Source organism: Callorhinus ursinus, unplaced genomic scaffold (assembly GCF_003265705.2).
Source record: "Callorhinus ursinus isolate GAN/ISIS: 27379988/994484 unplaced genomic scaffold, GSC_fseal_2.0 scaffold9, whole genome shotgun sequence".
NCBI lineage: Eukaryota > Metazoa > Chordata > Mammalia > Carnivora > Otariidae > Callorhinus > Callorhinus ursinus.
Genome location: NW_027397071.1, coordinates 19405270 through 19427488, shown reverse-complemented (window position 1 = coordinate 19427488; position 22219 = coordinate 19405270). Strand labels below are relative to the sequence as shown.

General features: G+C 35.1%; 1 protein-coding gene across 2 annotated transcripts in view; it reads right to left on the bottom strand.

The window, feature by feature from the left end:
* Window positions 1–22219, bottom strand: part of DPYD (dihydropyrimidine dehydrogenase) — a 798492-nt gene that overhangs the window by 751507 nt on the left and 24766 nt on the right. For both annotated transcript variants that reach the window (XM_025872261.2, XM_073896265.1), the window contains exon 2: window positions 6899–7009. In XM_025872261.2, coding sequence (XP_025728046.1) covers window positions 6899–7009 — 111 coding nt within the window. The remainder of the gene's footprint in view (window positions 1–6898; window positions 7010–22219) is intronic.

The following is a 22219-nucleotide window of genomic DNA, read 5'->3' as shown; positions in this document are numbered from 1 at the left end:
GTCAATCAAATTCATATTCATTCTACTGTGATAAGTGACACAATGGCTGGCCCATTATAAAAAGGCAATAAATACAAAACAAACAAAAATAGTGACTAAGATTGTGAACCTCACACAGGAAAACAGTAACAATTTATGAAAACCTATATATTACTGCAGTCATTTCCTAGAATGAAAAAAAAAAGTCAATGATTTATTTTTATTTACTTATTCAAACAACTTTACTTAAGAAGTTCTGGTGCCAGATTGCATGAGTACAACCTCTGGTTCCACCACGCAATGGTGGAATCCTGGACAGGATGTCTAATAATTGGCTGTCTTTAACTGCATTCCCTTTTTATTTTTGCCCAGTTTTCTGATTTGTAACATTTTCTGGTCTTCAAAAATTACTAATGGAAAATGAGTGCAAAATATTTATGCAATTACGACAGTTCAACATTTTCAAAAATGGCAAAAATAAACAGCAGTTATGGAACACCTGCTTAAAAGATACTGGAAATAACTGCTTCGTGCTTCATTAACCAGAATAAACACAATTTGCCAGTTTAAATTCCCTACTGAATTCAGAATTTCCAATTAGTACTAGAATGGTATCAAATTGCCAAGGGAAGAAATTCCTGGGTAAAAAAAAAAAAAAAAAAAAAAAATTCAGAATTTCCATTTGCCGAGCTCTTTTACAGGTCAAACTGATGCCTATCTTCTAAGAAGCCTACAAATTTTTGTTTATTAAAACTAAACCTGTATCTATTTTAATAGACAATTTTAGACTATAATTTGTGATTTATTCATCTCTGGGTGGCATTCAGTACAGTGCCTGAAATATGGTTGTTTTCAGGACCAAAATGGACTTCTTAAAAAGAAAGGCAGATAGGGAAAGAAGACTATACAATGGCTCAAGAAAAACTTCTTTCCTGGGAATTCAAAGAAACCCAACCCACAACCCTGATGCACCTATACAAAGAGTAATAAGTCAGTGATTATCTGAACTAAAATCAAAACAAAATTATAAAGCCAAAGCAAAATAGTTAGAAAATGAAACAAAGTAAGCATAATTAAAAAACCTTTGTATTTGGTGGTCAGGAAGTCAGCTAAAAATGATCTCTTTGGCTATCTTCAGAAATTATATAAGATTACTGGTAAAAAAAAATGTGACAACCACTGTAATCCATATTTTTCTTACTTTGATGATTCTATTTTCTAATACTCTTACTTGCCCTTCCTAAGGAAGCCAGGTGATATCCTGAAAAAGATGCACTGGATCCAGATGACCTAAATTCTAGATCTGGCTGCAACACTAAGTGATTTCAATAAGCTTAAGTAAAGCATTGAACATTTTCAGCATAGTCCTCATCCATAAAACAAGGAGACAAATCTGAGTTGTCTATTTACATCATTGTAAAAACCAAATGTAATATGCAAAGGTACTCTGGAAACTGTATAGCACTATACAAGAAAATATGTAATCCTTATGTCTAGTATATAAAGAATACATAAAAGAAGGGTCATATTCATTCATGCATTCATTTGACAGATATTTAGTGAGCACCAACTGTTCTAGAAGTTGGGAACACAGCTTATGAAACAGAACACACAATGAACAAAACACAAAAATCACTGCCCTCTTGAACGTTATATTCCAGTGGAAAAAGACAAAAAATAAACTAGTGAGTGAAAAAGAGAGTATATCAGTGATAAGCACTAGAAGAAAAATTAAGCACAGAAGTCTAAAGAGAGCTCAGAGTGGGGCAGTCTTAGAGTTCTAAACAGAGTGGCCAGAGAAGGTCTTGCTAAGGTGACAACTGTACAAAGGAAATTGTGCAAACTCCAAGTGAGCTGAAAAACCACTGAAAGATTCTAAGCATGGGAATTTTAAAAGGATTTCTCATGTGTATTAAGACGAGATTCTACCAGGAAAGGCGTAAACATGGAAACTGTCTCAAGGCTATTGAGACAGATGAGAGATAATGGTACTGGCTTAGAAAGGTTGGTAGTGGTGAAGGTGGTGAGAGGTGATAAGATTCTGAATATACACAGCATTTAAAGTGAGGAGAAAAAAATGAAATCACCAACCTAATGAGCCTCAGAGAGAGAATGATCTAAGCCCTGGGCACTCTAATATTTAGGGGTGAGAAGATGAACAAAGAAGCCCAGAAGATGCAAGTAAGGGAGTTTGATGTTCTGCAAGCGAAGAGAAAGAAAATATTTTAGGAAGGAGAGAGCAAATTTCTGTATCAAGTGCTGCTCATAAGGCCCCATGATTCGACTCTTTGTTTAGCAATTTAAATTGATTTTCCCTAGAAGCAAAATTTGAGACAAGGATTTGTGTGCAGGTGATTTACAGAGTAAGTGCTATTCAGGAAAAGTACAAGAGGAGTAAAGCAGGGTAGGAAGGAGGGAGACTTGCAGAGCAAGGATGCAGTCAGTGGTACTGTCTAGTCATAGCCAGAGCAATAGGGCAAAGGCTCAGGAACTTACCAGCCCGCAGGAGTTGTCCCTGCCTTGAAGCAACTGGGCTGGCATCCTTCAGAATATTGTCTTCGTCTTCAGTTTTCAGAAGTTTAATTATGACATATCTTGCTGTGGATTTCTTTGGGTGTCACTCAGGTTTTTGAATCTATAGGTTTATGTTTCTTGCCAAATTTGGAAAGGTTTTAGCCATTATTTCCTTTTTGAGTATTTTTCAGCCCTGCCCTCTTTCTTCTCTTCCTCTGGATAGTAGCAGAAGTCCAGTGGTCTCTCCACTGACATCACAGAGGGTAAGTGGGGATGTGGGCCCACTCAGTTATCAGCTAGCTAATGGGGATGAAAATACTGGCTCCCTATTCTTTCACCCAGCAGAGGTATTTGCTCATGAGATATTATCTCATCACAGAGCAGAAGTCTAGGCTTCCTACCCAGCCTTTATGGAATAGACATGGGTTGGGGTCACAGTTTTTCTTGCTGTGTTTGGCGAGTAGTTACTATCTGAAGGTTTTTTGTCTTGCTAGGCTGTTCCCTCCCTGGTATTTTAGCTAGAGAGAACAGACTTAGCATTTCGGGACTTAGCATTTCCAGTTGGGACTTAGCATTTCCAGTTCTCCAATTTCTTTAGCTCCAAGACTGGGATATTTCTTCATTTTATTTATCTATTTTATTAATTCCATTTTTTCCCAAAACATTTTTTTATTTTTATTTTTTAATTTAATTAATTAATTAATCTAAGTAAGCTCTGTACCCAAAGTGGGGCTTGAATTAATGGCCCCAAGATCAAGAGTCACATGCTCTACTGAGCCAGCTGAGCGCTCCCCCCGCCCCAAAGACTGGGATAAATGCAGAAAAAATAAACCCCAGGGAACTCACTACTGTTTCATTCTTTAGGTTACATTTCTCTAGCTAGTTGGCCTTCTTTCTACCTTTCAAAGTCTTATGTTTGCTTTATATACATATAAGGCTTTTAAATTTTGATGAGTGATTATAAAACACAAGTATGAAAATTTACAAATTAAAAAATAAATCATATCTCTAGGTCATACTTTTAATCAATTCTTCATGCAAACACAAAGAGCATAATAATGAAAAGGAAAGGAACCACATTCTTTAACTGCACTGAGAATAACTTTCAACTTTAGCTCCATATTTCCTATGGGTATGAATTTCACTACTCTTTTTTAATACAAATGTGTCAAATAGAATTTCAAAATGGTATGCATCCAGAGCAATAAATCTGATCTTATAAATTGAGATGATTTAGCTTTCATTTTCCACTAATACTTGCTTATCACAGAAAACTTGAAATATACAAAGGTGCTAACAAAACAAAGCTAGTCACAATTAACATTCCATTATATTTTCTTTTTCGATGTGTCTTGGGGTGTGTGTGTTTGTGTAACTGTCCCCAATCAGTCTTAAATATAACGTTTCATGCATTTTCCTTATAACACAGATTGCATTTTTCCAGATTATTAATTATTTTAAAAATAATTTCCATGGTTGCACAATTTACTCCTGAATGGATCTTCCCTAATTTATTTAACCACAACTCAATGGTTGCAATTCAGTGGGTTTTCCCTCACATTTTTCTCTACCAAATAAATAATGGGGGGATAAGTTTCTTTCTACTTAATTCTTTACCTACATTCCTAATTCTTTGTTTAGGATAGTTTAGTAGAAGATGAATTATTGGGTTTAAGTGTTTGATAATTTAAAGATACTATTATGGACTGAATTATATCCCCCACAAATTCATATGTTGGAGTCCTAACCTCCAGTACACCTCAGAATGTAACTGTATTGGAAGACAGTCTTTACAGAGGTAATTGAATTAAAATGAGGTCATTAAGGGAGACTCTAATCTAGTATGATTAGTGTCATTATTAGAGGAAATTTGGACACAGGCACATAGAGAGGAAAAGACCATATGAAGACACAAGGAAAAAGCAGCAGAGAAGCCTCAGAAGAAAACAACCCTATTGATACTTTAATCTGAGATTTCTAGCCTCCAGAACATTGATAATTTCTGTTCTTTAGGCCACCCAGTTAATGGTAGTTTATTATGGCAGCCCTAGCAAACTAACACAGGTGTTAATGAATATTGTCAGAGATACTGTCAAACTGCTTTTCTCAGAATTTATGCCAATATATACTTAATGGAGAAAACCCATCTCACTACATCTTTGCCATTTATACACACACACACACACACACACACACACACACACATATGGTAAAATGAGACAGTGTACAGCTTAACATTTTGGAATAAAATGCTAATTTTCACAAAATAAAAATAGTAAAAATGATAACAGAGAAAGCCCCTCTTTCTCAATAAAACCTCACCATAAATAGTTTAATAATATATAAATGAGACCTTAGAGAAGAAGTCATATAATTTTTCTGGATCAGAGTTCTCATACCTTTAAAATGATTTAGACTTAATAATCTTTGAGGGCTTTCTAAATTTGAAATTTACATTATTTCTTTATTCACTTTAAAATATAAGATCATGCCTTAGAGTCAGTCTATTATTTGATCTAATGATCTAATTTGGATCACACTAGTCTCCTTTCACCTCATGGTGGAAAGCAAAACTCACCGAATGGTACAAGGAAAAGTGAACTCCAAATCCAAGTTTGCTATTACGTGTTATCATCTCAAGTCACATTGTTTCTTTGTATTTATTTTTAAAGAGTTTATTTATTTACTTGACAGAGAGACACAGCGAGAGAGGGAACACAAGCAGGGAGAGTGGGAGAGGGCGAAGCAGGCTTCCCACTGAGCAGGGCTCAATCCCAGGACCCTGAGAGCATGACCTGAGCCAAAGGCAGACGCTTAACGACTGAGCCACCGAGGCACCCCTCTTTGTATTTCTATTTCCTTTTTTTCATTTAAAAAACTTTGCTGAGTGCTCAGTGACAAGAAAATTTTAAAAATCACATGAATACAGACACACCTGTACACATACTTCAATTCCATCATCAAAGAGTTAATATGTAAGGAAGAAGAAAGTACATAAAAATAAACTAAAATCATTACCTTAGACAGTATAAGCAAAGTACCAAAAAGCCAATGCAAATAAACTAATACTATTCATTGTTTCACTAACTGATTTGAGAAAATTAATTTTGGGGAAATTAATTTTGAGAAATTGGGTAAAAAGGAAATTGCTTTCCTAATTTAAAAATGTATAACCCCTAAAATGGTATTTTAAACATTACCTTCAAGGTTGTACTTAATCCCCATTTATGGCCTCAAAGTGCCAGCCCTGTGTTAACCTCATAGAATCAGTTAAATAACATTTCAGCAATCAGTAATCCCAGACATTTTTGCTCCTGTACCTCACTTGGATATATTAAATGTTCACAGTGTTCCCCGAATACTGTACATATATTCCCCAGAAGCATTATCTTACAACAGTTTGTATATACCAATGTACTCTTCTTCAGTTGAATTATACCTGTAATATAGAAACTCTTCTGTGTCCTTGTGTCATTATACAAAACAATTTTTAAAGGCTTTAATTTAATCTTTTTCATCACGACAAGTGCACTCTTTAATCCCCATCACCTATTATACCTACCCCCCAACTTCCCCTCTAGTAACCATCAGTTTGTTTTTGATAGTTAAGAGTCTATTTCTTGGTTTGCCCTTTTTTCCTTTGCTCATTTGTTTTGTTTCTTAAATTCCACATATGAGTGAGATCACATGGCATTTGTCCTTCTCCGACTGACTTATGTCGCTTAGCATTATATTCTCTAGCTCTAGCCATGTTGTTGCAAATGGCAAGATTTCATTCTTTTTTATGGCTGAATAATAAATATTCCATTATTTATATATACCACGTCCTCTTTATCTATTCATCTATAAAGGGACACTTGGGCTTCCTCCATAGTTTGGCTATTGCAAATAATGCTGCAATAAACACAGGCATGTATATACCTTTTCAAATTAGTGTTTTCGTATTCTTTGGGTAAATACCCAGTAGTGGAGTTACTGGATCTACAGTAATTCTATTATTCATTGTTTGAGGAACCTCCATACTTTCTTCCACGGTGGCTGCACCAGTTTGCATTCCTACCAACAGTGTACAAGGGTTCCTTTTTCTCCAATCCTCGCCAACACATGGTTTCTTTTGTTTTTGATTTTACAAAACAATTTAAAGAGAAATTTTATAGATTTTTAAGAAAATAAATTTTGGCGCCACACTAAATCTACATAATTTTTTAAATGTTTCAATAGATTTTTAAGGAATAAAATTAGACACTTTTGAGATTATTCAAACATAAAATATTTGAAATATGAAAAAATTATAGCTGTACTTTACACATATTTAATTGTATTTCAAAGTATATGTAAAATCTTGTCTTACAATATGTAAGACGCGATCATTTTCAGTGTGAAATCATCTATCAGTGGTACTTACAATGCAGTTTTTATCAGTATTTCTTTTCCAGTGTTTCTTGTCTATTTTCTTGGCTGAAGTGGAACGCAGCATTGCATGAGTTTGTGTTCGAGGATTTAAAGCCAGGATACTCTGAAGATAGCATAAACAATGTATAATCAAATATATTGGCATTTAAAAAAATCAAAATTTTATTTTAAGATTATCCACACACCCCAAAGACATATACTAAAAATGTTGTTTTCTCCTCCTGCTATTGTAATTCCACAATAAGCTTATCTAAAGTAGTCATTTACTAGGCAATATACTTGTTGATTTCATAAGAATATTGATTACAATATGAAAAATTTAAAAATCACATAAACTATACCAAAGACTCTTTAAGATAAATTTTATACATAGCATTTAGATGAGAATGAAATCAGAAAAGATGCAATACTCTCCATTTTAAGTTTTTAGAATTTACAAATTGCTTTCACTTGCACTACCTAATTTAATAACAGCTATTATTAAATCAAAATTTTGGATGAGCAAATGTTTAGGTAACCCATCCACTTGCGATCTCACAATTAATATGCAGAAGGGACTGACTTAGAACTCAATTCTAAGTTTATATTCAAACTCACCCAAAAATAGTCTATATTTTACTGCGACTTTGTGAGGCATAAAGGTAGAAGAGAAAACCTTTTTAAACACATGTGCAAATACATTAAATGGCAGCTGAATAACTCAATAAAGAATTAATCTCAAAGTCCTGTTTTAAGCAAGCATTTAAAAGAAAACCACTAGAGGTCTTCTAGAATGGTGGCGTGAAGACCTCTGCAGATCAATTCCCCAGCAAAACAAACATACTGAGAAAAATTAGTAAAAATAAGAACCCTTTAAAACCTCCAGAAATCATGCTAAAGTTAAACAGCAACTGAACAGTTATTCAAGAAAAATCTACTAAAACTTGGTAAGAATAGTGAAGGTCTGTGGCATTTGAAGGATGGCCTGCCCACCCCCAATCTGCCATGTTCCCAGCTCAGCATGACAGAAATTCCACCTCAGGGGAATGCTGCCAAGAACACAAGGGTCCATCTGCCCCTAGCTTCCAGTTGAGGTTGTGGTATTTCCCAGAGAAGGGCAGACTATTAGTATTTCTCACCCCCCACCCTTCCCACTCACACACATCCCCAACCTCTATGCAGCAACTAAACTCCACAAAGTGCAACTGCGAAGTTAGGAGTTCCCTTGCTTCACCCAGCCCCCATTCACAGAACAGAGGCTCTATCTGAAGAACAGCATGCCAATTACCCAGGGGTCCTGATCACCTTCATCTCAACTTGCTCACTCTTTGGAGATAATATACCAGGAGAAACAAACTGAGATCGAAAGCTACTGCCTATACTAGTGCTCTGCTCATAAAGCAGGAGTGTCCATCCGAAAGAAGCAGGCCACTAAACCACCCCTAGGTCTGTAGCTGTGGTTCAGAGATTATTCACAGAACAAGAGGCATGCCATAAGAACAGACAGCTCCCAGCAAAGGAACTGACTTTATTAGAATTAGTATGTGGGTAAGTTCAAGCCTATGGGTACTCTCAAAACAATAGTTTGATGGCAATTAAGAGGAGGGTGATAGCTTCATGAGAGCAATAAAGTAAATCATAAGGCAGACTATTTACCAGAGAGAACCAGAGAAAGAAATAGTTAAGAACAGCTCCCCTATGGTCACAGGAAACCTCAAAGACTCACTTCAAAAACAATCCCTGTAAGGGGCCCACATTTAATTGGCTTACACTGTGGAGCAATTTATATCCCAGAGCACTGAAAAAAAAAAAAATAATAATAAAGTAATCAGCCAACAATCAGTGAAAACCAAGAGCTGGGTGTAATACCAACAGACCAACAGAAGTGGGCAGTTGAAAAACAACAACAGGCAAAAAGGCATATAGACCCTGATAAACCACTAGCATCCCAGAGTTATTGTGCACATGCCCAAGACTTCACCCTATGCAATCAGAAAACGGAAACTCTCTCCAGAGAGGACAGGTATCAGATTTTACATACACACACAAAACTTTATCTATAAGACACTCTACCCAACAACAGCAGAATGCACATTCTTCTCAGGTATACACAAAACGTTCTCTAGGACAGACCATATGCTAGGCCATAAAACAAGCCTCAATACATTTTTAAAACCATATAAAGTAGTTCTCCAACCATAATGGAATGGAATCAAGTATCAATAACAGAAAGAAATTTGGGAAATTCGCAGGCAACATAGATGAACATAGTAAACTATGCTGAGAAAAGCCAGTTATAAAATAACATATATTGTATGATTTCATTTATATAGAATGTCCAGAATAAGTAAATATAAAGAAACAGAGCATAGACTGTACTTGCCAGAGATGGAAGAATTAGGGGGAAATGGAGTGATTGCCAAAGGACACATGGTTTCCTTTTGGGGTGATGAAATTGATGGTGGGTGGGGATGGCAGCACAACTCTATGAATTCACAAACAGCTTTTGAATTCTATACTTCGTGTGAGTGAATTGTGTGGTAGGTAAATTATACCTTGATAAAGCTGTTATCAAATAAATAAATAATCACTAAATTCTACATTCAGCAGATTTCACTGTGTACTATATTCACTCTAATAACCATCACTGGGACTTACTTTATTAGCCCAATATAAATGAAGATTATTTTTAGCAATCCCTATACCTGAGGGACATGAGATTTCTTCAAAATCCACCAATTTAAATGTCTAGATTTTCTGGACAACAAACATCAAATAGAGCTATTAGTTTTAAATGGCTTATTCCTTATGATGAAATAATGACAAAACAACATATTAATAAGAGCCAACATTAGAAAATATAACCTCATTTTTATACAAAAAGTTGAAAACACTTTCTTATTATAAAATGAATGTGTTTTTTGTCATTATTCAACCTTGACCCATTACTAATCTCATACATCAATTCAAGCTGATGAATAAGAAGATGACATTTTTTAAAGGTAGATATTGTGACCAATATTTAAAGGAAAAAAAAAAAAACCTGGGTAACAGGCAAGATGGTTCCATTTATTTTAGCTTTTACTTCACAATCCATATTGTGATAAATGATTATGTTTATCTATGTCAGCATAGTAATGTAATTTTGGGGAATAAACATTCTGAATGCAATTTATTGGCTGCTTATCACAGTAACTTTTCTTTCACATAGCATAAGTAGAAAGTATAACATAACATGAAATATTGGGTTAACCTTTTACAAAAAAGGCAGTGAGTTGAATTCAATGGATCTTGGGTAAAAATAAATTGGATTGTGGAGAATGGTTACCAGGAATTTGACTTAATATCCCAAATGAAAAGTGATATAACATAAAAATTCAAAATATAAGTGGATGAGGGCTGTTAAAAACAATTTTCCAAAGCAAGACATTTTAAAACTAAAAGTCAATATCATCAATAACTAAATAGCTGGCAGAATAATATAGGAGAGTTCTAAATTGCATTCTTCCTAAGAAATGACCAAAGCCAGATCCTAACAGGGTCACAGGGTCCCCTCTCCCAATAAATTTAGAACTTTAAGAGGCCTGTTAACTCTTTCAGATATAAAGCATGTTTCCGATAGAGGGGATTTTCTCCCCTACAAAGAATTTGGCCTTTGGCTTTCCCAATCATTTTCAGTAACACAATAAATGTACTGGTGATTCTAGAAGCAAAACAAACAAAAACAAAAACCAGAATTTGAGAAATTTTCCCTATACTATTTAGTTTAAGAAATGATAGAATATAATCCAGACACAGATTTACATGTGAGATCAAATCAGGGTTATGTGTTGTCACTGTGTTGTCTATCAACACTATTCTGGGAAGTGTTGGGAAGAATGCCACAACATACAAACTAAAATTCAGCATCTGAGGAGAATCTTTCTTTCCTCCCACAGAGGGCACAAAGAGGAGCCCATATTGACTACAATTGCAGGCCCTCACTTCACAAATAAAAGCATTAAGAATTAGCCTAAAAATATTGGAACTGCAGTATTATTTGAGAGCCTGAATTCCAATTGCAGGAAACCACTTGGCCAAAATGTCCTCTTTCTAAAAATGTGGCTTTGTTTTATATCACAATATCAGTTATCTAAACATAATGCATCATTAAGCTTCCCTCACCCTTTGCATTTTAAATTATAAACAAATGTTTCCTCTTCAATCCTGGCCATTACTATAATTCTGAGCCATTAACATGTTACACACATACTGACATTTTAGATTTAGAGGCTGAACTTGGTAAATTAGATTTTATCTTATTTAGATTGTTTAAATTTTGTCTTTGATGGCTTTTTCTGAGTCTTCTATAAGTTGTCTCCTACTTCCCATTCCATCAGATAAAAATTTAAAAAATAAAAAATAAAAGTCATGTTTTTCTCATCTTTTTCATAACCGGACATAAGTATCTTCATTGCAATAAAACATTTTATTGTGCTGCCATTTTTTTTCAATAAATATTCTTAACTAAAAGGAAAACAGAATTATCTATTGATTGATGCTTTTGTTCAGGATTTGTTCCTTCATCCAGGCAACAATCTAACAAATGCTGATCAATGAGTATCTGAACTTTTCATTACTTACTCACTTAAAAGTCTCTTGCTTACAAGCCCTGATCTCAACCAATTATCCCACCCTTTACAATGTCCATCATTAGACAAAGTGTAGTGTGAGTTTAAGTAAGTATCTTTAGGAATTTACAAAGGCACCTCTGATTCTTGGATAAGCCCAGAACTAATAATAATTCACTCTCCTACTGGTTTGCAAGCAGAAGTAGAGAGAATGCAGCTTCATTTTGCATCCTATACACACACTCAAGATATAGATTAGTCTGAAGTCTGAAAACCTTGGAAATCCACACTAATCAGTCCTGGTCAGGGACTCTCAGATTTTCTTAATTATTATTTTTATTTTTTAATGCACTTCTATTCTTTGGCCAACCTCTAGATTTTTTTTTTTTTTTTAAGATTTTATTTGTTTATTTGACAGAGAGACAGGAGAGAGGGAATACAAGCAGGGGGAGTGGGAGAGGAAGAAGCAGGCTTCCCGCTGAGCAGGGAGCCTGATGCGGGGCTCAATCCCAGGACCCTGGGGTCATGACCTGAGCCGAAGGCAGACACTTAACGACTGAACCACCCAGGCACCCCGTAGATTCCTTTTCCTTTAGGTTGGACTACCTTCCAAGTAACTTTCTTTTTTCTTTTCTTTTTTTTTTCCCCCATTTTACTAGCTCTACACAAAGGCCAATTTTCCCTTTATGCACAATGTCTAAGTCACTGCGGTTAATAAATAATCAATGAAGAAAGGAGTTTATGACAGTTCTAAATCTTACAACTTTCATTTTATTAAGTATTCACTAAGCAATATGCATAATGTCTGAACTTAAATTTGGGCTTAAGTCTTAGCTCTACTATTTTTGCTGGTTATTTAAACTCTCAATCCCTCTACTTCAACAATAAAATGGTGATTAGGAATGTACCTTCCTCAGAGGGTTGTTTTGAGGATTAAATAAGATGATATATAGGGGGATGGGGTAACTGGGTGATGGGTTGTTCTGAGGATTAAATAAGATGATACATAGGGGGATGGGGTAACTGGGTGATGGGCACTACGGAGGGCACGTGATGTGATGAGCACTGGGTGTTATATGCAATTAATGAATCATTGAACACTACACCAAAAACTAATGATGTACTATATGTTGGCTAATTGAATTTAAATAATAAATAAGTATGCAAATAAATAAATATAAATAAATAAGTTGATACATAAAACTGTCTAGAAGGTGCATGCTGTGAGTGCTTAATACCTGTTTTCAGTTAGTATGTGACAGAACTAGATTTTAGGCTCTATTCACCCAATGTATATTCATATTCTTATACTATCAGTTTTGAATATATACAAGGGAATCATGAAGATGAAGGCAACAGGCGAAAAGTTAACCATAAATGAAATAGTAAGAAAAAATAGAGCTATATCCAGGTGAAACCAAATCATTGGTCCTGAACTTATCTGTGCCCTAAGCCTATAATTTCAAAAGGAGACTGCCTAAAAATGCAATATGCTCTTCACAAATTAAATGGCAGTGTGGAAGGGTCATGAAATTCAAATATAGATTTTTAAAATCCACTACATATAAATAGAAATGCAGATATCATTTTATAATACATACAACAGTATATAATTCGTGGACCTTTGGTCTCAACATGTTTAGGTGAATTCACACTACAATTCCTTCCAGAGAATGGTCAGACCAAAAGTGATGGATTTATAAAACATCAAAAAACTCATCAACTGGAAATGAATGAGTGAATGAGCCCCTTCAGAATGCCAGTCCTTTTACCTGGGGAATCTGATTCATTTCTACTGAACAAATAGTTAACACAAATAAAACAGTTTATGCATCTTAAAACATCCCATTCATCATGTCACTCTTTTACTCAACAAGGGAAGGTCAGCCACATAAAGTTGTTGTCTACTTTTCAAGGCCAGTATGTGACTCTCCTTTGCTTATAAAATACACACCATACACCAGGCACCTCAGTGTTCTCTAACTGTAATAAATGTCTTTTTATTGTCTTTCAGGAAATATTGAGAACTCAAACACAGGAACAATTACTTATACATCTGATATTAACCTTACAATTTCTAATACAAAACAGAGCATGCCAAAAGTGGTGACTGATTCTGACTTAGACACTGTATTAGTCCACTTGGGCTGCTATAAAAGAATCTCACAGAGGGGCGCCTGGGTGGCTCAGATAGTTAAGTCAGACTCTTGATTTTGGCTCAGGTCATGATCTCAGTGTCGTGAGATGGAGCTCTTCGCTGGGCATGGAGCCTGCTTAAGATTAAGATTTTCTCTCTTTCTCTCCCTCTCCTTCTACCCCTCCTCCCAACCCCCCCCCCCCCCCCCTGGTGGTGTGACCACCTCTTTTCTAAAAAAAAAAAAAAAAAAACTCATAGACTGAATAACTTGAACAACAGACATTTCTTTTTCACAGTTCTGTAGGCTGGGAGTTCCAAGAAGATGCTGACCTATCCAGTTACTAGTGAGAGACCACTTCTTGGTTTGCAGAGAGTCACTTACTCTCTTTGTCCACACAGGGCACAGAGAGACAGAGAGCTCTCTTGGGTCTCTTCTCATAAAGGCACTAATCCCAGCATGAGTGCCTCACTCTCATGGCCCCATCTAACCTAATTACATCCCAAAGGCCCAATCTCCAAATAATATGGATTGAATGTTAGGGTTTCAACACACAAAATTTTTCTCTTAAGATTTTATTTATTTATTTATTTGGCAGAGAGAGTGAGTTAGAGATAGTACAAGCAGGGGGAGCAGCAAAAGGAGAGAGAGAAGCAGGCTCCCCATTGAGCAGGGAGCTCCATTCAGGGCTCCACCCCAAGACCCTGCAATCATCACCTGAGCCAAAGGCAGACGCTTAATGAATTGAGCCACCCAGGCACATCAAAACACAAAATTTAAGGGAGACATAGACATTTAGTCCATAATCATCATGGAAAATTTTCTACTTTCTGTGGATCTGTGCAAATGCTGTAAATACTGGGCATTAACTTACAAGATAACTTTATCTTAAGATTACAAACAGTACCACATTGAGTTTATACCTTTATTTTATTAAGAAGACAGGCAAAATGGGTGAAGGAGAGTGGGAGACACAAACTCCCAGTTATGAACAATTAAGTCATGGGGATGAAAGGTACTGCATAGGGAATACAGTCAATGGTATTGCAATAGAGTTGTATGGTGAAAGATGGGAGCTACACTTGTGGTGAGCATAGTATAACATACAGACTTGTAGAATCACTATGTTGTAGACCTGAAATTAATGTAATATCATATGTCAACTATATTTCAATCAAAAAAAAAAAGGAAGAAACTTCAAAATAAAAGAAAAGCAGTATTGGGCGCCTGGGTGGCTCAGTCGGTTAAGCCACTGCCTTCAGCTCAGGTCATGATCCTGGAGTCCCAGGATCCCGCATCGGGCTCCCTGCTTGGCGGGGAGTCTGCTTCTCCCTCTCACCCTCCCCCCTCTCATGTTCTCTCTCTCTATCTCATTCTCTCTTTCAAATAAACAAATAAATCTTTAAAAAAAAAAGAAAAGCAGTATTATATGGCATTACTTAAATTTTAAAAATAAAATAAAACAGTATTAAAGAAATTAACAATAGCCATGATGTATCCTCCTTTATTCTTTAAGTCATATGAGTAGCAAAGCATTAATAACTTAGATACTAATTTATATACTCCATATATTTTCATTACAAAAATTGAAAATCAAGTATCATGTGCAAACACCAAGTGATATCAAAAATAGAAAAAAAAAGATAAGAACCTGTACTACAGCTATTTTCTTTAAACATTTCACTTCGGTAATTATAAACTAATACAATGTTATGAAATATCCATGCATTATATATTTAAATGAAAATCAATATTTGGAAAAGGCATAACTATGAAAATCCATGCTAAAATAGCATCTTATGTTGGCAAGAACTGAAAATATATATATGAATCTATATACAGAAATCCAAGATAATTTATGAAGGGAGAAAACTGATAAGGATTATTACATTACCATAAAAAATTTACAAGTTCACTGGGTAATTATGAAAGTTCATATTCTAGAATTTATGGTTTTTTCATTCAGGAATATTTTATCCTAAAACTTGCTTTACAGAAATTATCTCAAAGTAAAATCAGCCTTAGAGAGTCTTTTTAATTAATATGAAAACTACTATGATTTACCTTTAATCCATTAACTTTTGTGGATAAGATAACACTGGTTTTCAAAAGATCCATGTTTGTAAGACCAAGGGTCCTTTTAGTTCAAGAGACGTTAAGTGTATACCAGCATACCAAAGATAAAGCAATAGCGATCAGCAAATAGAAAAGCTGGAAAACAAAACTTAAGAATAAGGAAGTAGGATCTTGCCTAATTGAGTTTTCATTTTTTAAAAAAATTAGCTAAATTGAGCAAGCACCATTATTTTAAGGTTCACAAAAATGTAATAAATCAAGGATTGACCAGTTGCCCTTTATATGGGTAAGAGCAAAAAGGAAACATATATGCATTAGCAAGTGATTTATACCAGAAATAAGAACTAAAATGATTTTTTTAATGATCTATGAATTTTTGGGATTTATTAGTATGAAGGATTATCATAAGATACTTTCTCTTTTGAGTAGGATAGGGTGGAACAAAGAGTATATGGTGAGTTAGGAAGCTGGACTATAATCTAGAAAATGAAACATGTTAAAACACTTGTGTTATTATGCTAAAAGTCTTAGTTTAATTCTCAACTCTCCATGCCTTCTGCACAGTATTCAATATTGTTAATTCACTCCTCTATCCAGAAACTCATCTGCTTTGGTCCCTGACATCATGACATTAAGAGTACTCTTTCTATTCACTGTTTTTACTTTTGTAATTTCCATTTCCCCCCTTGACCACAATGAAAGGTTCCTGGACCTCTACTATATGCCTTCTACTAATGACTACTTTTCTACATCTGAGCTTTATATCTATATTCTAAACCCTGAGATCTCTGCCTTGATCTACAGTCATCCACTTCACTGAATGCCAAATAACCCACTTACATGTTCTATCATTATCTCAATTTCTTAACGCCAAAAACAATGCATTGTCTACCCCCTCAACTTTTTAACTCCATTTGACTCCTGTCAATATCACCACTTCTCTAGTAAAATGGCCTTTATACTGTGTCAATCTATAACTACTACTTCTTTTGTTCCTTAAACCCACATAATGCCAGTCAATGTTAGTCACATCTGGCCTGTCTTTTGTATTTTCTATTTCTCCAACCTACTACAGATCCTTATGCAGAATGCTTGGGTTATAATATAATAGTACTCTACTAAATAAACTATTCACCTCAAGTCTGTGCTTTCATCTCTTTCTTATATGACAGCCTCCATACACATATATAAATGTATGTGTGCATTAGCACATACACGCACACACACACACAAAGCTTAAATAGCTCCCCACCACATACACAACACCAATAAAAACTATCACCTAACTATTCAGTCTCATACCCACTTACCTCTCTAACACACCTCTACCTCACCTATGTGTATGGTTTTTGTTGTTGTTGTTATTGTTTTGTAAGTAGGCTCCACACCCAACGTGGAGCCCAACACAGGGCTTGAACTCACGATCCTGAGATAGAGACCTGAGCTGAGATCAAGATTCAGGTGCTTAACCTATTGAGCCACCCAGGTGCCCCTCACCTATGTGTTGTTTATTGAGTCTATGTATACTCTTATACCCATATCTCTGCTCACATCACTCTGTATATAGGATACACCCACTTTATGTTAGTTTAGATGCTAACTTTTCTTTAAGTACTAAGAACTATTTCCTCTAAAATTAATGAAGCGCTGTCCTTACCCCATTTAGACTGTATCCATGAATTTCTATAGACACTAATGTCACTGTCATTCATTTGATACATAAGGATATGATATTAAGTATTCATTAATATATATATGTTCTCTCCCATCAAAATGGTCACTAAAACCCTCAAAAGCAAGAATATATTTTATACAGCCCCCATCATCAAAACCAAGCAAACTTCACTAGTGAAAATTTGCAAAAAAAAAAAAAATGTTAATGGAAAAATTTTCTTAGCAAAATAATAATACCAAAAAGCAGCAAGAAACTTCCACTGGAGAACAGAAGGATTTTAATGCTGACAAGTCAAATAGAACTCTGTTTTCTTCTTTGTGTTCAATCTATTGCACTGGACAAACAGAACACCATTCAGTACTTATCAGCAGTTACACAAATTTTAAGCTATATAATCATTAACTTCTCCAAAACGGGAAGTCAGTGTTTTCCTCACTTTCACTGAAAAGTTTAATCATGCACCTCACTTGCTGAAGCGGCAGTGAAACACTTTGAACTGAACCTTGAAATGTGTGGTAATATAAAGTCAGCAACAAGTTCTGACAAGAAAACAAATGAATTACTTGTCGTTACCAGCTCTTCAAATGTTCTCAGGACAAAATTTGGGGTTTTATTATACAACACAGACCCCTCCAACATGAGAAAGACATGGTCCCTACAACAAAGAAGCTGCAGGACACTGGAGGTAGCAGACAGGACAAAATAAAAATAAAGTGGTTTGAGTATGTTTGTAGAGTACTGCAAGGTGCTGTGAACTCAGAAGGTGAGTCTAGGAAAGGCTAAATTTAAAGGATTTATTTTTTTTAACTGTATATGCGATAATCTTTAAAATAAAAAGGAGATCCTTTAAGAAATCTCCATTAAGAGAAAATATGATGTTATTTGCAACAATAAAAAGCTGGAAAATACCTAGCAGAAAGAGAAAAGTTAATTACAGTCTGTCTACGGTAGAGTATACCTATACCTAGAGTCTGCATAGAGCTTAATATATGGACCTACTAAAAATCATGCTTATGGGAATTTTTAATGATATGTAGAAATACTGTCGGTATAATGGAAAATTTTTAAAAGGAGTAGAAATCAAATCTTTATCTGAAAAGAGATCAGTTCTATTAGACATCTTTGTATATTAGATAATATTTTTAAAATAATATAAAATTCATGTATGTAATTACTACTGAAGCCACTTATGTTCTCTTAATTAATAAGTGATATCTTGTATCCTTAATTAATGCCCTTTGAGTGCCCACAGAGAATGGTCTCCATTTAAAAAGTAGTAGTATTAGGTAGTGGAAAATAGGCAGTGTGAAGTCAGATCAAGATATTTCAAATCTTTAACAAACATGAACTAGCAATTCCAACTTAAGGGTATCAATATCTCACTTTAAATAATTTAAATTTAAACCTAAAACAAGCTATAAAGAAATGATGCCTCTTCTAATCTGCATTTATAATTAAATACTACCTGACCTAAACTGGTTTCCTTCCAAGGATGAATAAAATTAACTCTTTGCATCTACTCTGGGTCTTCTGGATTTAGTATAATTTGAATTGGAATGGACTTAAAATATTAACATTTGATTGCCCATCCTAATTCAGAAATCCTATTCCAAACATTCATTAAACTGTATCAATCAAATTTATCAAAGAAATATGACAAAGGTTTAGTCTCTTTAATATATATATATAAGGCTTACATAAATTAATAAGAAAACAAAAAATGCTAATAAAGAGGAAAAGGGCATAAACATTTCACAGAGGAACACATGCGTATTTCCAATCTAAGAGAGACAAAAAGAAATGTTTAGCTACTCATTGGGCCTTCATTGCAAGTAAGTCTCTGCTTCTATCACTACTGGAAATGCTCTTGCCAAGTCTCTGATGATGACCACACTGCCCAATACTTCTCTTTGTGCTCATGCTGTTAATACATTTTACTTTTTTTCATATTTACCGCCTTTTTTTCAAGTAATTTTTTTTAATTAGAGAGAGAGAAAGATGGAGGGGCAGAGGGAGAGGAAGAGAGAAAATCCCAAGCAGGCTCCACACCCAGAGCAGAGCCCAAAGTGGGGCTCAATCTCATAATGGTAAGATCATGACCTGAGCTGAAATCAAGAGTTGGACGCTTAACTGACTGAGCCACCCAGGCGTCCCTCAAGTGATTTTTATAATAGCTTTACTGAGACATAATTCACCACACAATATACCCATTTAAAGTGTATAATTCAATGGCTTTTAGTATATTTGGAGTTGTGCCATCATCATCATAATACATCTTAGAGCATTTCATCAATGCCCCCCAAAATTCATACCCATTAGCAGTCACTTCCCACTCTCCCAAACTCCCAGCTTCAGGCAACCATTAATCTACTTTCTGACTATACAGGTTTGTCTATTCCCTTTTCCCAGGTTTATTGAGGTATAACTGATAAATAAAAATTATATATATTTCAATTATACAATACAGTATTACCAACTATAGTCACCATGTTGTACATAGTCACCGTGTATAACTGAAACTTTATATTCTTTAACCGTCATCTCTCCATTTCCTCCACCTCCAACCCCTGTAAACCACCATCCTACTCTCTGCTTCCATGAGTTCAGCTTCATTGGATTCTACGTATAAGTGATATCATTCAGTTATCTGTCTTTCTCTGCTTGGCTTATTTCTCTTAGCAGAATGTCCTCCAGATTCATCCATGTTGTCTGAGATGATATAGCATTTCCTTCTTTTTTATGGCTAAATAATATTCCTGTGTGTGTGTGTGTGTGTGTGTGTGTGTGTGTGTGCCTTTCTTTATCCATTCATCCATTGATAAGACTCGAGTTATTTCTATATCTTGGCTATTATAAATAGTGCTGTAATGAACATAGGTGTGCACGTATCTTTTCAGATACTGATTTCTATCCTTTAGAAATATACCTAGAACTGGGATTTCTGGGTCATTTGGTAGTTTCATTTTTAATTTTTTAGGAACCTCCATACACTTTCATGATGGCTGTACCAATTTATGTTCCCATCAACAGTGTGCAAAGGTTCCCTTTTCTCCACATGTTCACCATTTGTTCTCTTCTGCCTTTTTGATAATAGCTATCCTAACAGGAGTTAGGATATGAAGTGATAGCTCATTGTGGTTTTGATTTGCATCTCACTGATTAGAGATGTTGAGCACATTTTCATATACCCGCTGGCCATCTGTATGTCTTCTTTTGAGAAATGTCTATTTGGGTACTTTTCCCATTATATAATTGGGTTGTTTTCCTGCTATGGATATGCCTATTCCAGATTGTCATATAAACAGAATAACACAAAATGTGGTCTTTCATACTTATTTTTTTCATTTAGCACAATGTTTCAAGGTTTATCCATGTTGCATTTTATTTTTATATGCTATTAACATGCTAAATGTATTCATTACTTAAATACTCAATTACCTTCTAATGAGATTTAAATAATAAGTAAAAATCATACATTTACCCATGTAGTTACCATTTTTGTAGTTTTGTATTCTTAGTGTAAATCTATACTTCCACCTGGTATCACCTTTCTTCTATCTGAAGAACACGGCTTCCTTTAACATTTCTTATAGTGCAGGTCTGCTGTTGATAACTTCTTTAAAATTCTGAAAGTCTTTTTTCACCTTTTTTTGTTTTGTTTTGTTTTGTTTTGTTTTGAGAGAGCATGTGTGAGCAGGTGAGAAGGAGTAGAGGGAGATGGAGAGAATCTTAAGCAGACTCTGTACGGAACACCAAGCCCCACAGAGGGCTTGATCTCAGCACCCTGAGATCATGACCTGAGTGGAAATCAAGAGTCGGGCAGTTAACCGACGGAGACACCCAGGTACCCCCATCTTTGTTTTTGAACATTAATTTCACTGGTATAGAATTCTAGGTTGAGAGTTTTTTTGTTTTGTTTTGTTTTGTTTCTTTCTAGTACTTCAAATACGTTACTCTGTTGTCTTTTCACTTGCATTGTTTCCAAGAAGAAATTTGTTTTTGCCTTATTTTTGTTCATACCTAGTGTGCCTTCTTTTTCCCTCTTGTTTTGAAGATTTTCACTTTACCACTGGCTTTGAGCTATTTGATTATGATGTGCCTTGGTGTAGTTTTCTTCATGTTTCTTCTGCTTGGACTTCATTGGTCTTCTTGAACGTAAAATGGATTTATTTCTCAAATGTGTTTTCTGTCTTCCCACCCCTCTACCTCTCCTCTCCTTGGGGATTCCATCTACATGGATATTGGGCCACTTGAAGTTGTCCCACAGCTCACTGATACTCTTTTTTTTCTCTGTGTGTTTCATTTTGGATAGCTACTATTGCTCTGTCTTCATGTTCACCATCTTTCCTCTGTAATATCTAATCTGTTTTTTAATCTTAAATGCATTCTTAATCTAGACATTGTAGTTGCCATTTCTAAAAGTTCAATTTGGCTCTTCTATCTTCTATGCCTCTATTTAATTTTTTGAACATATAGAATACAGTCATAACTGTTAATGTCCTCTTCTAACATCTGTGTCAATTTTGTCAGTTTTGAATTTGGTTCAGTTTGTTGATTTTTATCCAGATTCTGGGTTTCATATTTAACCTTTAATTGGATGCCAAGTATTGTAGATTTCATCTTCATGGGGAGGGGATGTTTTTGTATTCCTATAAATACTTTTGAGTTTTGTCTAACATATGGTTGAGTTACACAGAAATAGTTTGATCTTTTCAAGTTTTGCTTTAAGACTTGTGAGGTGGTACTTGGGCAGCATTTGGTCTAGGATTAATTACTGTCCACTACTGAGTCAAGAAACTTCTGAGAACCCACTGTCCTGAGAATCATGAAGATTTCCA